Source organism: Colobus angolensis, unplaced genomic scaffold (assembly GCF_000951035.1).
Source record: "Colobus angolensis palliatus isolate OR3802 unplaced genomic scaffold, Cang.pa_1.0 Scaffold69, whole genome shotgun sequence".
In the NCBI taxonomy this organism is placed as follows: Eukaryota; Metazoa; Chordata; class Mammalia; order Primates; family Cercopithecidae; genus Colobus; species Colobus angolensis.
In genome coordinates this window covers 68,179-85,543 of record NW_012120598.1, presented here as the reverse complement: position 1 = coordinate 85,543, position 17,365 = coordinate 68,179, and the positions used below count along the sequence as shown (strand labels likewise).

The 17,365-nt window shown below is 39.6% G+C and overlaps 1 protein-coding gene across 1 annotated transcript; it reads left to right on the top strand.

Annotated features, from left to right (window-relative positions):
- Positions 1 to 15,997: 15,997 nt before the first annotated feature.
- Positions 15,998 to 16,837, top strand: LOC105500788 (keratin-associated protein 13-1). Its single transcript, XM_011926451.1, has one exon. The coding sequence runs from the start codon at positions 16,102 to 16,104 to the stop codon at positions 16,618 to 16,620; it is 519 nt and encodes a 172-aa protein (XP_011781841.1). The 5' UTR covers positions 15,998 to 16,101; the 3' UTR covers positions 16,621 to 16,837.
- Positions 16,838 to 17,365: the final 528 nt, after the last annotated feature.

The following is a 17,365-nucleotide window of genomic DNA, read 5'->3' as shown; positions in this document are numbered from 1 at the left end:
GAGATGGTTTGAAGTTGGAACTTATTTTAAAAAGGAAGTACAGCATAAAGATTTGGAAAATTTGCAGCCTGACCATGTGATAGAAAAGGAATACCCATTTTCTGTGAAGGAATTCAAGTTGGCTGCAGAAATTTGCATAAGTAACGAGGAGCTGAATGTCAATAGCCAAGATAATGGGGAAAACATCTCAGGGGCATGTCAGAGACCTTTACAGGAGCCACTCTCATCACCAGCCTGGAGGCCTAGGAGGGAAAAATGGCTTCATACATCAGGATCAGGGTTTGGCTGCTCAGTACAGCTTCGGGACTTGATGCCTTGTATCCCAGAAGCTCCAGCTCCAGCCATGGCTAATAGAGGCCAGGGTATAGCTCCAGCTGTTGCTTCAGAGGGTGCAAGCCCCAAGCATTGGTGGCTTGCAAGTGGTATTGGGCCTGCAGATGTGCAGAAGACAAAAGTTGAGGTTTAGGAACCTCTGTCTAAATTTCAGAGGATATATGGAAATGCCTGGATGTCCAAGCAATAGTCAGCTGCAGGGGCAGAGCTCTCATGGAGAACCTCTGCTAGGGCAGTGCAGAGGGGAACTGTGGGGTATGAGCCCCCACACAGAGTCCCCGCTGGATCACTGTCTGGTGAAAATGTGTCCAGGGTATGTCAGAGACCTTTGAGGCAGACCCTCCCATCACAGGGCCAGAGGCCAAGAAAGGGAACACGTTTTCATGGGCCAGGTCCAGGGTTCCCTGCTCTGTGCAGCCAAGGGAATTGGTGCCCTGTGTCCTAGCTACTCCACCCATGGCTAAAAGAAGCCAAGGTACAGCTCAGGGTATGGCTTCAGAGAGTGCAAACCCCAAGCCTTGGGAGCTTCCAAGTGGTATTGAGCTTGTGGGTATGCAGAAGTCAAGAATTGAGGTTTGGGAGCCTTCACCTTGATTTCAGAGGATGCCAGGCAGAGGTGTGGTGCAGGGGTGGAGCCCTCATGAAGAACCTCTGCTACGGCAGTGCAGAAGGGAAATGTGGGTGTGAGTCCCCACACAGAGTCTCCACTGGGGCACTGCCTAGTGGAGCTGTGAGAGGAGAGCCACTGTCCTCCAACCCCAGAATGGTAGGTCCACCAACACCTAGCACGATGTGCCTGGAAAAGCCACAGACAGTCAACCCCAGCCTGTGAAACCAGTGAGGAGGGTGTGCTGTACCCTGCAAAGCCACAGGGACAGAGCTGCGCAAGACCATGGGAACCCACCTCTTGCATCAGTGTGACCTGGATGTGAGACATGGAATCAAAGGAGATCATTTTGGAGCTTTTAAGATTTGACTGCCCTGCTGGATTTCAGACTTGCACAGGGCCTATAGCTTCTTTGTTTGGGACAATTTCTCCCATTTGAAAAAGCTGTATTTATTCAATGCTTGTACCCCCCACTGTATCTAGGAAGTAACTAACTTGCTTTTGATTTTACAGGCTCATAGGCATAAGGGATCTGCATTGTTTCAGATGAGACTTTGGACTGTGGACTTTTGAGTTAATGCTGAAATGAGTTAAGACTTTGGGGAACTGTTGGGAAGGCATGATTGGTTTTCAAATGTGAAGACATGAGATTTGGGAGGGGCCAGGGATAAAGTAATGTGGTTTGGCTGTGTTCCCACCAAAATATCATCTTGAATTATAGCTCCCATAATTCCCATGTATTGTGAAAGGGACCCAGTGAGAGATAACTGAATCATGGGGATGGTTTCCCCCATACTGTTCTCATGGTATTAAATAAGTATCAGGAGATCTGATGGTTTTAGAAGGGGTTTTCCTTTTTACTTGTCTCTCACTCTCTCTCACCTGCCTCCATGTAAAACATGCCTTTTACCTTCCACCATGATTGTGAGGACTCCCCAGCCACTTGGAACTATGAGTCCATTAAACCTCTTTTTCTTTATCAATTACCCAACCTCAGGTATGTCGTTATGAGAAGCATGAAAACAGTCTAATACACCATCTTATCTTGGAATTTTCGGTGTTAGAATTTTTTTACTCTTAATTTAACTTATTTTATAGATCCAGGGCTAGTCAGGCTGTCCAGGTATTTTTGAGAGAGCTCTGTTAGTTTTTGCCTATTAAGAAATTTTTTCATTTAATCTGTGGTATTGCTGTAAGTGATCTCAGGATCCAGCAACAGTGGTATATCAATCTGCTTGATTGATAGACATATCAGAAATAGTGACAATCTGTCTTTCAACCATAGGAATAACATAAGCCATTGCTAGTGGCACCCTGGCCAGAAAGTAAGGCAAGTTCATTTGTATTTTCTTGGACATAAACTGAACCAAGAAGAGATGAAAGCAACAATGTCATATTTATTATTTCACCCTATTTTGTTTTGTTTCTATGTTAATAATTTCTGCCACAGGACTATACTTGTCCTGTTGTACAGTTCACGTGAATAAAATATTATCATGTATCTTTATTTAAAATATGTTAAAGAAACCAAACACCTTTTGAAAAACATGATTCTTCACAGCCTCCAATTATAATACATGTTCCATTTGGACAGATGCCCTAGTTCTCTTCTCTCCATCATTTTGCATGGACATGCATGACCACTTCCCTACCTGACTTGATCTCAGTGTCTTGCTTGGCAGTGTGTTACTGAGGTGACAGAATGTGGTGACATGTTTTTCTCCTTGCACTTGTGAAGTTTGTCACCTGAGTGCTAGATGGACCACTTAACTGATGTAGGCTAGTAGACATCCTCAATCTTTGTCAGTTTGCTTTTCAGTTTATAAGCACTACAGATTCTCCTAAGAAGATTGGGAAATAGTCAACTTCTCTTTTGTTTTCAAAACTTAGTATTCAAATCTTTCTCCATCTTGAAAATTGCCAAAGATGCACATAATCTAGCAAAAAAAGAAAAATTTATAGGGCTAGAGAGGGAGTCAGTAACATAGTGAAGTTCTATGTTCCTTGCTTTTTGCTTGTGTGTTCATTCTAATTCAGCACTATAGCATAACAGAAACAGAGTCTCATTGGGAACTGAGCAAAGCACAGACATATTTAATATAAGACATAAGAATTAGATGTTACTAAATCTACCAAGTAAATGTTAGTGTCAGAAACCACTGATTATTATGTCTGATCTCTTACATTAATAGAGATGAGTTTTCGTGTATTAAAATGGAAACAACACTGAATTACAGCAAGTTATTTTAGCTCTTACATATGCCAGAGGTAGGACTGGATGGCTGCTTTAAGTCCTAACAATTGCAGAATTCTGTGACTTGCTTGAAGGTGAAAATCAAGTTCTTATAATTCAGTTTCCACAATGAGCTTCCATATGACTACACTGTTGTTTAGTTTTGTTTTTTGCTAAGTTGTCCTACCCTGTAAAGTTGCAGTGAGATTCAAGAAACACATGATCAATTGGTGAAACAGATATTGATAGTTAATAGTGAAAAAGTCAGCTATTTCTTGCAGAGGGTTTTAGTCCTCCAAAGAAACAGAACCAATAGGGTGTGTGTGTGTGTGCGTGTGTGTGTGCGTGTGTGTGTGTGTGTGTGTGTGTGTAATATGTGTGTTTGTGTACAAAGAAAGAGAGATATTTATTTTAAGGAACTCATTCATGCAACTGTGGGGGCTGACAACCCTAAAATCTGCAAATTAGGCCAGCAGGCTGGAAATTCAGTTAAGAGTTAGTAAGAGTTGATGACACAGTCTTGAGTCTGAATTCACAGTGCTGTAAGTGGGAAATTCAGGCAGAGTTTCTATGTTGCAGTCTTGAGAATTCCTTCTTCCTCAGGAATCCTCAGTCTTTATTCTTAGGCCTTGAACAAATAGGAGGAGGTATACCCCTCTACTATGAAGGGCTATCTGCTTTCCTCAAAGTTTACTGTTTTAAATGTTAGTCACACGTAAAAAATACCTTCACAACAACATCTACACTGGTGTTTGACAAACTACTGGGTACCATAGCCTTGCCAAGCTGACACAATAAAGGTAACCATTGTGAGTGGTTATTCATTAAGGCTTTAATCAGTGTCAGCAAATCAGGCATTAAAGTATTAGCAAACAGTTATTTCATCAGAAAGATAATTATTTGTCATTTTAGTATTTACTCCTTTTGCTAATTTATCATGTCTTCATTTTGTTTCAATAAAGTTAATAATATGGAACTTCTAGATATTTTAATATCATTCATCCAAGATCAAGCTATATTTAAAATCATAAGCTTTAATATATAGACAGCACTAAAAAGGGAAAAAAATAAGAAGCTCTTAATTCAGGTCTTTGAAAAGGTAAAACACCATCAGAGAAAGACATTAGTCTTATTTATATGGATTAGAAAAAATATTAGAAAATATACATAAAACAGTGCTACTAAATGTAAGCTAAGTCTATGAAATACTCTACACTTCATCATAGTGGTGAGTCTCTGTCTAAATTCATTTACCAAAAAGTGCAAACTGATTTTCTATATTTTGATATATTTACTACAATAGTTTTGAGAACTCTTCACTTTGGAACATGTGATGTAACCCATGTTCTAGAGAACCACATTTGTTAAGATGTATTTGTCCACTTAAAGCTTTTGTGAACTGTGCTATAGTATATTAATTTAATTCACTGCATTTGTGAACATTAGTATCTTGACTATGATATCACTGAACTAACAAAAATTAACTCATTCTAGTGGTGTGAAACTCTAGAGAGTTCTTTGGAGCTAGAAACATACCTAAAAGCATTCCTAGTTCTTTTTTAAAAAAAAAATCACGCAAAATGGATTAGAGGGTCTAATGCTTAATTTAGGAACACAATGAGGAATCTCAATTATAAAAAATAATAGTAGATAACATTTAAAAACATTTTATGTGCATTTAAAGCATTTAGCCAGGCATTGTGCTAAGCATTATTCATGGCACATAAGTTATAGTATTTAACTCACAGTAAATCTGTAATAATTTTTATATCCTTCTTACAGATGAGCTACGATAGCAGAAATGATGTAGTGTTATAGTTTTACTTGAGTCTCTCCTCTTAACCTTTGCATGTACTGCTCAGTAACACAAAAGATGGGAGATGATGGTTGGGTAGATGGAGAATGAAGGGTTGAAGGCAGCAGGGTAAAGAATAAATAAGTATTAGATGAGCAAAGTGGGAAATACTAAAATATTTAGGGGTTAAAGCATGTTTAGAGATCTGTTTTGGCTCCAGTTTTTCAATTCTGGTGAAAATAAATTTTAATTACATTGATGTCTAGGCATGATTTACCCAATAACTGAGATCTACTACAGCTTTATGCCACCACCCCAGACTTCATGGATACAAAAAATATTCTATGGCCCCTTAAAGAAATGACAAAAACACTTTCACCCTGATATTGTAACCTCTTAGAAAGTCTTTGATCTTTCCTGACTATCTCAATTCAACTGAACTCCAAAGAGTTGAACTTGAAAATCCACCTCAAAACATGTTTCCTCCATGAAGTTTTTTCTAACTTTTCTCTGACGAATCCCATTGGTTCAAATACATTTGTCAATTTCATCACACTTTTCTGAAAGTTGACCCTTCTTATCATTTCACGGTAATTTCTAGTTTAGATGCCATAGCAAGGTAGACATGAGCATAAAAACTCTAAAAAGACAAGACCAGGACTATGAAAAATCAAAAAGTAAGCCCATAGAGGAGAAATCACAGACACGACATTAAGAAGTTGAGGAAGTTTAGTCCAAGAGGACTTCCTGGATACAGAGAGATGAAAACAGAGATACAGAGCAACGTGGCAGCTAGATGGAAGGGTTGGAAAGTAGCAGAACCAACATGCGTCCAATGGCCCTAGCAGGAATTGTACATATGTAGTCTCATTTACTTCTCCAAAGAAATATATATTACCACCATTCACATTTTCTAGGTGTTGAAACAGAGACCAACAAATCTTAATAACTTTAAGGTCACCTCTCATAAATGATAGAATTATGCTCAAGTTTAGGTTTGTCTTACTGCAAATTTCATTCATTTCATTCATTCACTTAATCTATTTCATTTACTCTTCTAAGTATGAGATTTTTAAAGCATAATAGGCATTATTCATTTTGAACAGCTGAGTTGACATATAAATGCATAAATGAAGGAAAAAATGAAGTTTACGAGTTCACAGCAGTCTAAGTTATTAGTATAAAATCCTTTCTCAAATTGTCCTTAATTCTGACTCTTTCAGGAGGCTGAAATCTATTTCAGGATGGCAATAACTGTATTCTAACTTTAGGATGAATCTGGATTCTGCTTATTTGAGATAACACTTAGGTCTCCAGTGGAACAGCTAGCACAGAAGAAAGAACTTTTCTCAACACATTTCTTAAGTTATACTCTTTGATTTATCACACAAGGGATGGAGGAAAGCTAATCACTATTCAGACTTAAAAAAATATCTTTTTGTGGCTCCATGTTTGGATAGAGACCAAGAGAAGAAAATAAATTAAATAGGAGAGCTAATTAAGAATGCAGCTATTGCAGTGATTTCAATATCTGGGCACTTGCCTTGAATAGTCTCCAGAGGTGCTATACCTTACAGTTAAATGGGCTTCCCAAAGAGGACCAGTGGATTTTCATGCCAGAGGAAACTTACTAGAAGCATATCAAACACAAAAAAATAAGTAAAAACAAAAACCTGATTTCTGTGTTAACTCAGGAGGATGATTTTAAAGAAGCTGGAATATTTCTATTTTGGGGAGACACTTTGGAAAAAAGAGGATCTAGAAAATATGAAACATAAAATGTATTCCAAGAAAGGAAGAGGCAGAGAGGGGAAAGAGGAGAGAGAAGGGAGATAATGAAAGAGGGAGAAGAGAGATATTTTCAGGAGCAACAACTTGCAGATTTCTAGCTGTAGCATAGGTCACTGGTATATTAAAAAGCTTCAGCTAAGTTCTTGAAGATGGCTTTTGAAGACCTCATTTTTTGGAAATGAATAAGCAGTTTATGAGTTAGGAAATCTAGAATCTCTTTAGTAATAAAGTTAGGGAAAAATTTATGAGATTCTAGAAAGGCAACATGCTGCTCTTTAGACATGTGACCACAAATTGATTGGGAATAAGGTGACTGACTTCTCCTGGAGGAGCAATTATGAGTGTGACAGAAACCCAGCCCATCATCTGGGTCAAGGGAGGTCCCATATCCACAGAGGCTGAAGACTGCAGAGTCCACAGCCCAATGCTCAAAGCCCAGTCCTCTGGACAGGCTGATGAAAGGTGTCCATAAGAGGGCAAAGGATGGCTGGCATGTTTTTTGCTGACCAGGAGAAACATGGTAGACACTGAGTGAAGGAGGTCCCTGTGGCCACTTAATTCCTGAGTTGGGAGGAATTCCCTTTGACAGATGGTGGATATATAAGTCTGCTTGGGCTGCCATTACAAAGTACCACAAATTTAGTGACTTAGTAGGAATGTGTTGTCTTCCAGTCCTGGAGGCTGGAAGGCTGAGATGAAGGTATTGGCAGGTGGGTCTTTCTGAGGGGTGTGAGGAAAGCATTTGTTATAGGCCTCTTTCTTGGATACTTCTCCTCAAATGGCCATCTTCCTAAATGGTCCTGAATGGTCTTCTCCCTGTGTCTCTTCATGTTATCTTTCCTCTGTGCGTGTCTGTCTCTGCCTCTGTACTTCCCCTTTTTATGTAGACACTAGCTATATGAATGAATTGGGCCCACCCCAGTGACCTCACTTTCACTTGCCTGTCTCTATGAAGGCTCTATCACCAAATAAGGTTATGTTCTGAGGTGCAGGGGGTTAACACTTTAAAATACAAATCTCATGGGAGGACAAAATTCAACTCACATAACAGGAGACAGGCCATCGCTAAAAGTAAAAAAAAAAAAAAAGAAAAAAAAACCGTATACTATAGAATTTCAATTAGATATTGTTTCCTGACTTCAGTTTTCCTTACGTTTAAATAAGGAATTCTAACAAATTTTCTCCTAAAGAACTTTATATACCCTTGACCACTGGTGTAGGGAGAAACATCCTGGTATTCAAAAAGTCCTTTGCAGTTTCACTAATTAGTTATCTAATTAAAGTAAAATTGATTTTCCCCTGCAGACATGGCTGAATATGTTTTATTCATGTGCTTAAGAGACACAGATCATTCCTTTCTTATTTTAAGGACGACGGTGGCTATTTTCATTGCCAATAATTACCATGCAACCTGGCAGGGCCCCCTGCCACCTCCCATTTCCTGCCATCTCATGGTGACCAGATGCCATGCTCTTTATATCTGTTTTCTAAGGAATCAGGCAGCAAAATCTCATAGTTCATGAAATTATAATCGTATATTTTCTGTTGTCAACAAATAAAATAAAGTTCACACTGAAAATACTTGTATTCATCTTTTTAATAAACACTACTGAAAGTCCATTGCAAGTCAGTAATTGAGGAATAGACTTTGTCCCTATCTTCCAGGTTCTTCCAGTCTGGTAAATTAAGATGGGGTATTTGTACAAAGCTAGGGTGTCCTAAAGTAACAACAGACTAATAGCTCTGGGGGCCAGATATGTATGGTTGTAAAAATGTTTCATTAGGGCCATTGTTGCAAATCATCCTGGAATTGTTTACCATTTGAGAATATTCAATTAAAAAGGCATTATAATGCCGAGATTTTAAAATGTAAACTAGAACCTGGAAAGTTTTCAATGATTTATAGTGTAAAATTAAATAAAGCACCAATAAAACCAATTAGATTCAGAATATTTTAAGAGAAATGAATAAAAATGCTCAACTACTTTTGGAAACAAACGTAGAGGAGAGTCAACTTTATTCAACCAATAAATAGAAAAGCAATGCTATTTAATGGATGGAACAAAAAGAAACACTTTCTCAGTTTGAAATTATTCCCAGTTTAGAAAACCAAACCAAGAAAAGGAATGCTTAAAATAAGCATAAAGGAAGGAAAAATATAGAGAATGGAACAGGGATAAAGTAAAAAAAAGATCGATGGAAATAAAAAAATAAGACAAATTAGAGAAGAAGCATAAATGAAGAAGAAACACACCATAGGGACATGAAACTAAATCGTATCGTTAGGTCATTGATCACTGAGTTTTGAAAAGCTGACTGGTTCCATAAAGATTTAAAACAGTGCTTTCAACACTGTGTTGCAGGTGTTATGTTTTTATTTTGTAATAAGTATAGAGTTTGAAATTCCAAATTTCTCATTTAATCCTAAACATTTTGTTCTTAAGCCAAAGAATGACTCGAAGCACAAAAACATACTTAAAACTATTTCCAGCCGTGGTTCTCAAATCTGATACCTCAGCATCACCTGGCAAGGGTTTGCTTTGTTATTTCAGCAGAGATTTACTAACCAGCTGGCAGTACTCTGGTTATTTATGTTTCAGTATCTCTATTTATCTATTTATATTATCCCAGTTCATTCTCACAACCACACAATGAGCAAAGCGAGGCAGTGCTGGAAAGGGCAGCATCAGGGTTTGCCGGCAAAGTGTTCTGACAGCACAATGCATGCTGAGCTTCTACATTTCATTGTCGCACAATTGCAATGGCAGGCCCCTACCCTAGAACTACTCTCTGGGCTGATTCTGACATCTACATTTTGAACAGCATTTCTTAAAATCATCAGGGTTTAAGATTCTGAGTGGTCAAATATACTCCACTCCATAATGACCTGGGATTACCTTATTTGTCCCTTGTTTTAAATCCCAAGTCTTTAAAAATAAATCAAATCCTAGAATGATGGTAGGTGAAAAATTTAATATCAAGGAAAATAATGAAAAAGAAAGAAGGAACTCTGTGTATAACACTTCCCCAGGAATAATTAGGCTCAAGTACATCCTAAAGCTCTTTAACCACCTTCATGAAAGCCGCAATCCACTTGGAATGGTACAGAAATTGCAAAGGAATACTCTCTGGGCACCAGCGATATTGCCACAACCAAATCTTAGCATCATAGGATTTCAGCACTAGAAATGGAAAATGAACAAAGGGAGGTAAGCAGTTTATAATATTAGTAAGGGAGAAAAGCAAAACAAGAACTTTAGAGGTTTTTCAAACATAAGGGCTCTCTCCAGTTGTTCCCAAGAGATACTGGGGTACTTTACCTCTACCATGTCTGTGTCTCTAATCATCCACCCACCACAGAGCTCAGCCAACTGAGAAGGATTAAGGGTCCTATCTAGGACTCTTCACTTGATTTTGCTTTCTTTTCTTTCGAGAGTGCACAAGCCAGGCAGGGCACACTGGCTCATGTCTATAATCCCAGCACTTTGGTAGGCCAAAGCGGGTGGATCATCTGAGGTCAGGAATTTGAGACCAGCCTGGTCAACATGGTGAAACCCTGTCTCTACTAAAAATACAAAAATTAGCCAGGTATGGTGGCGGGCACCTGTAATCTCAGCTACTTGGGAGGCTGAGACGGAGAATTGCTTGAACCTGGTAGGCAGGGGTTGCAGTGAGCCAAGATCGTGGCATTGCACTCCAGTCTGGGCAACAGGAGTGAAACTACTCTTCAAAAGAAAGAAAAAAAGTGCGCAATCCTAGGACACAGAGGAACCTCAAATATTGTCTACTTCTAGAGCTCTGAAAATGCGGAAGCAACTTGCAATAACCTCCCCCTTTTGTTTCCTTTTTTCCTACTCTCCTATCTACATCTTCCTTATCCATAACTGTTTGTTTGTTTGTTTTCCCTTCAGGAATAAAGGGAGTTCATGAACAGAAATCTCACCCAATCCCATGATACCTTCCAGAAGTTAGATGAAGAAATGCTGAGTAAATACGGAGTTGCCTTCTTTATGCTATTTTGTCATTCCTTCAATCTCCAGCAAAGACTTTAAACAGAAGGGAAGCAGGGAGACAATGGTGCATTCCAAAATCAGGTTGAGGCTAGACTTCTTCAAAGTGACAGGGAAGGGGGCAGGGAAGTGCTGGGTAGGGCCTGTGCCCGCAGACCTAAGTGAGGACAGGCACTCCTGTTTTCATGCTCAACTGTTGCATTTTCCAAGACCACCCTGGCTCACAATGTCCCCATCCTCTGCCTATGAAAACTCCGAGACCCTATCAGGCAAATACAAAGGCAGCTGGACGTCAAGTGAAACAACACCAGCAGAACAACACACTGACAGATGCTGGCAGGCCATCAACTGTAGAACACCAAGGGAAACTTGGCTGAGGATTGTCAGAAGAGAGCCCAGCCTCTGAGCCACCTGACTCCAGGGGAAAACCACCTTCCCACTCCAACCCCCTTCTAGCTCCCCATCCATCTGCTGAGAACTGCTTCCACCATTCAATAAAACCTTGCACTAATCCTCCAAGCCCACATGTGATCTGACTTTTCTGGTACACTAGGGCAAGAACCCTGAGATACACAAAGTCTTTTTTCCTTGCGATAAGGCAGATGGTCTAACTGAGCTGACTGAGCTAAGCCGAAAGAGCCGATTGTAACGTATGCCCACTGGGGCTTTGGGAGCTGCAAACACTCAACCCTAGATGCCGCCATGAGGTCCGAGCCCACGCTCCCCACGACCTGCTGGTCTGAATGGTCCCCCCCAGGGGTTTGAGCTGTGGGGCATGGAAGAAGGGAGCCACACCCTATTACGTGCCCTGCAAGGGGGATAAAGGAACTTTCCTCATTTCAAAAATGGCGGAGGAGGAAGGGTGCTCACACACATGTCTTCTAGCATGTTCTCTTTCCCCCTTATCTCGCTTTTTTCCCCACTAGGCTAGGATTTGATTCCAGCTAGATAAAGGCCAGCCCGTGGTTTGTATCTGATCCACTGTTGAGGCTGCCTATTTCTGAGTGAAAAAGCTTCCAAATCTATTAATAGATATAGCCAACTTTCACTCAGCTGCCAAATCAAAGAATGAACAAAGGCAAAATAGTTACCATTTAGATAGGCTTCTGAGATGCTTGATTTCATATAAGACATCTGCATGCCTAACTTCCCTTTTCATTCTATCAACGTCTATCTATGGAGTGCCTACTATATGCTAGGGACTGTTTCTGTGCTACAGGCATATTCATCATGCCATTCATTTGATTTCTAACTGAAAGCCCCTTTTCTTCTGCCTCCCAGTTTCAGCTGTCATAGCCTGTCAAAATCACTATTTGCCCTGGTATTTATGGTGAAAGGAGTCATTACTAGTCATCATGCGACCATCTGTACAATGTCACTGGGTAGTGACATGGCCTCTGTTCAAACTCTAAGATGTTCCATCTTGCAGGATGGATATTAATGCCACTAAATCCATCTTCAGCATTCTTGAATGAGAGCATTTGTAATGGCTATTACATCTTTGCAATAGCATGAAAAGAGAAGACAGCATATTATTATCAAAAACTGCACATTACAATCAAGTTACAATAGTACAAGCAGAAAATAGATTACCTTTCCTCTCTTTTTAATGTACTTTATAGTCTTGGACAGACGAGCCGTGTCCAGAGGGGGTTACGGTGGTCAGGCATGCAGCATGATTTCACAGGGCTATGAGTATCTCCTGTGGGCTCATGGCTAGATATTAACCTTTCACTTTAAGGGAGTAATTTACAAAAATGGTGGTACATCAGAACCACGAATGAGGCAGCCTTAGGAGGAGTTTAATCATCTGTTTTTATTAATTAGTTATTTCTTGGTTTATTTGCATGTCCTGAAATGACCCATTGTTCATTCTGTTGCATATTCAGAAGTTAGACAACACTGATTTCAGCATTTGCCCAGCATATAAAAACCAACTCAAATTCTGCTGGCTTATAAAGTATTTGAAGTCAGAGGAGATCATTTCAAGTCAGTACATGATGCAGGCAGCTCATAAATATAAGTGAGGTGGTTCAGTGGATTTGTGATTTGTTTGATGATTGATGCTTCATATTCTAATCCATCATCACAGACATGATGTATTTTCCTATTAAACATGAAAGAATATTTGTCAAGTGCACGAGGATATAGTTTTCAGAAATTTTCTTGAAACCCAAAGCTTCTTAATTCATCTTACATTCTCTCACTTATGATAGAGACATTAACTAACACGACAAAATAATAGTGCAGGCTTGATGCGTATTCACAACTGAAATTTGGCTGTAGAGCTGGGAGACAAGAGGGGTGGTTACAGTTGTGGGGATGATAAGAAGCATGTCCCACATCCATGGAGCAGATTGTCTTCAGTTCCAGCCAACTGTGAGTGACAAAACACAGCATCACCAGACTTTCAGAATTTTTAAAAAAAGAAATCACAAATCCAAATTTTTGTGAATCTTTTGATGGTTGAATATTAGCAACTAATTTATAGTTTAATAAAATGCCCAGGGAGGCCTGCACTTGTGAGGTGAACAAATCTATGTGGGCTGGATTTGACAGAGAACCTGTGAGCTTGTAGTCTATTATTTTAACCGAAACCATTCACCATCCCAATAGTGCGGGGAGGGCAGGATATGCATGGGGAGGAGAAGGGCACTATTGCAAAGCGGGGAGGGCAGTCATAAGGGTGAGCCCTGATAAACACATTTGCTGACTTTGTTCATTTGATTAACACTGGTCCTATTTCCAGTTAACAAAAAGTTACCCTCAGTTGTGATAGGATGGTTATCTTCCACAAGTTCCTTGGAAAATGAGGATTTGAGAAAGAAACGGTCTTCACAGCATCATGTGGGCTAGGACTTTTCTCCTAGCTGCCAAGAGCCTATAGAAAGAAATTTAGGTATTTGGAAGATCACAAGATAAAGTTGTTAAAAGTAAGTGTTTGATGTGGGGGAAGCTTCTTTGTCATTTTTTTGACTTATGCAAGTTTTATCTAGTGAGTTCTAAAGAAAATTCCAATTAAACACTCATTTACATTAAGAAAAAGTTGATACTTTTAGTATCTGTTGTATACTTTTGTTACCTTTTTATTAACTAGATTTGCAATTCCATGACATAAGCCATGACTTTATACTTCTTGAGCCCCTGACATCACATATTTGGACTTTGGAGTATATTCTGTCAGGGAATTTGTCTTGAATTGTTAGAAAACATACATCCAAAGAACATAATAAAGCTACCATTTTATTTTGTTTTCTGTTTTGTTTTGGGATTAAACAGCAGCAAAGACAACAAAAACAACAGCAACAACACACACAGCAATGTAATTACTAAAAGTGAGGCTGTGGCCCCAGAGAGAGACATTGTCCTGACAGGTGTCCGAGGGAGACCTGGCACTCCATGTAAGTCCCTGATGTCTTTGAGAGACTGTCATGAGCACATGCTCAGACACCTTGGGCAGGGCATGTTAGGCAGAGGCAGAGACAGATATAGCTTAATGAAGGGTAAGGTTGAGGGTACTTCTCTTGCCTGACATTTTCCAAAGCTCTATTATCACTCCCGGGGAGACTGGGAGGAACCCATTGCTCCAGCTATGCTGCTGTGGACTAGGAGTCCCTCGTGGCATCCTCAGGCTGTGGGTGTATCCGCGGGGCTGCCTACACTACTTCTAATACATCTAGTCCCCAGTGTCAACCTTATAAGCCTTAGCAAGTTTTCCTCTTAAGTAGAAGGACTGGAACAAGGACACTGCTCTGCCACAAACTAGAAGACCCCTACAACCCTAGATCCACAGCTGTTTGCAGTCGATCCTCATACAAATAGCCTCCATTGCCAACAGACACAGGTGGGAGGTGAACCAGGGACATCTGGATCAGAGGCGCACAATCTGAGGCTTGAAGCCCTGCTGAAAAGAAATGACAGAGGGTGTTACAGCTGTGGCATTGCTCACAACAAATGGCAATGTTTAAAAAAAAAAAAAAAAACTTTTCTGTGTCATAAAAAATAATTCAAGTATTTTTGATGTACTATTTCTAAAAGAAACACTGAATTTTACTTTCATTTGTTCTACAGAAAATCATGTTGACAAAATCATTGTCACATGTAGAGATGATCAAAGACTGACTATGCAACCAAAAAATGCAGAAAAAGGTTTAGATGAGGATGATGATAAAGGTATATTATTGTCTTGATTTTGTGACAGCTTGGGTTTTGTTAACTATGGAAGTTTTTATTCTAAGTTAATATCCATGTTGATATCTATCATTATATTCATAATGTTGTATTTTTAATGAGGATCTCCAAATTATACTTTTCAACACCCACAAAACCTAAATCCATCTCTTTAAAGAGTCACGTACCACAAGAAGGGAGAAAAACACAGAAGCTGATGTTACCCCGCAAATGCTCAGAAGGCATCCAAAATTTTGAAGTGGGGGTTTAGAGGTGTTGTAGGTAGGTAGGCTCCAGAACACTTACAAATATGAATGCATCATACAAAAGGCATCAAATAAGTTTATTTGAAAGCATTTTGATTTGCTTTAAGGAGGGAGTATCCATCCATTAGTTGCAAACCCTGACAGTCCTGAGCATCCTTCTGCTATTCTGACTACTCTGACTTGTTTCCTACCTCATTTCAGCAGTGTCTTCTACTTTGCTTTCTTTCACGAGTCCATATTGTTGTTTTCATATTTATTTATTTTTCACTTTTGTTTTGATTTCTTTTTTCTAAATATTAATTTTTTTAAAAAATGTTCAAGATAATATCTATGTCTAGTTATCTCTCAATTCCTTTGGCTTACTTTTATATAGGCCCTCAAGACTGGACTTACAAGCACTGATTATAGTAAATAACAGGCGGCAAACTATTTTGGAGAGTATGAACCAATAAGATTTCTGCCTCTAGGCCATTAACAAAAAATATGAATGCATTGCTATCCCCATCCAAGACAGAAAGAATTTCCCAGCCAAAACAGGAGCAGATGTATAAATCATGGGCAGAGAAAATAAGAAGGGTTTTCCTGGCCATACTGGAGTAGGCATTAATCACATACTGTCATAGCATTTAAAACATAAATGCATTTCATTGACGCAGAGCTGTAAAAACAAAATGAGTTCTACCATAAATGTAAGAAGAAGGGTGTTAGTTAACTGCAATTACAAAGAAGATTACTAAGTTACTTATATGCAAAGGTGGGAGCTCAAATTTGTGGAGGATGACCCTGTAAGGTGCCACACCCACGGCTGAAAGTATATAAATGGTCCTGTCCAGGAGTGGCATCCAAACTCAGAATCTTCTCAGTATAACTCAGCTGAACTCACATCTCCTGTCAATATGTCCTACAACTGCTGCTCTGGAAACTTCTCCTCCCGCTCCTTTGGCGGCTACCTGCGCTACCCAGCCTCCTCCTGTGGCTTTTCCTATCCCAGCAACCTGGTCTACAGTACTGACCTCTGCTCTCCCAGCACCTGCCAGCTGGGTTCCTCTCTCTACAGGGGCTGTCAGGAGACCTGCTGGGAGCCCACCAGCTGCGAGACGTCCTTTGTGGAGTCCAGCCCCTGCCAGACCTCCTGCTACCGCCCCAGAACCTCCTTGCTCTGCAGTCCCTGCCAGACGAGTTACTCTGGGTCTCTAGGCTTTGGATCCAGCAGCTGCCGTTCCCTGGGCTATGGATCGAGGAGCTGCTACTCAGTGGGCTGTGGGTCAAGTGGCTTCAGATCCCTGGGTTATGGAGGCTGTGGCTTCCCTTCCCTGGGCTATGGCTCTGGATTCTGCCGCCCAACCTACTTGGCTTCTAGGAGCTGCCAGTCTTCTTGCTACAGACCAACTTGTGCATCAGGCTTCTATTATTGATCATCTTGTTAAACTGCTAATTTTGTTGGCCAATGCCATTAATGCCTCTACTCGTAACCTTTATTGTCTTCATCATGTACAGAAAGAATTAGCCTCTTATTCTCTAATTATCAAGTTCTCAGTTTGTCTTTGGCCCCAAATACTGGCTGGTAGGCTTCATCTGAAAAACTGTAATTAGAGTACTAGCTCAAAATAAATCTTGGAGTACACATTAAAAGTAGAATTTGTATTATTCGATTTTCTTCCACAATTTATAAAAAGTCAAATCATTTTAATCCAATAAATCCATTGGTCTCATACTCAGCTATGTTTGTGGTGGTTTTTTTATTGCTAGGTTTTGGTTGTGATGTATTAGGGGATTATTATGTAACAATTGGTGTTTATATATACAGGAATAGGTTTGAAAATCATATGAAGTTTGGGATTCAAACAAACTTTTGGGGGTCTCAGAGATTTTTGTTACTCAAACTACAGGTAGCGGAAGTCTACTAAATATACAGACTTTTATTCATTAAAATCTCAGAATCAGGAATTAGCTTGATCCCCTTATAAAATGTGGATTCTTGTGTCTATGCCAACAAGTATAAGGTAGCAGACTAGTTGATATTTATATCAGGAATCTGCAGAGAAAAAAAAATTTAGAACTATATAGTTATAGGTACACAAAAAAGAAAAATTAAATTGAAGACAAACCAAAATGATTTGAAGTAACTTTTGAAGTCACCCAACATTTATTGGTAATCAT

Bases quoted from the DNA above. Each gene is read 5' to 3' on its own strand.
- LOC105500788 (XM_011926451.1), top strand. From the start codon at position 16,102: ATGTCCTACAACTGCTGCTCTGGAAACTTCTCCTCCCGCTCCTTTGGC.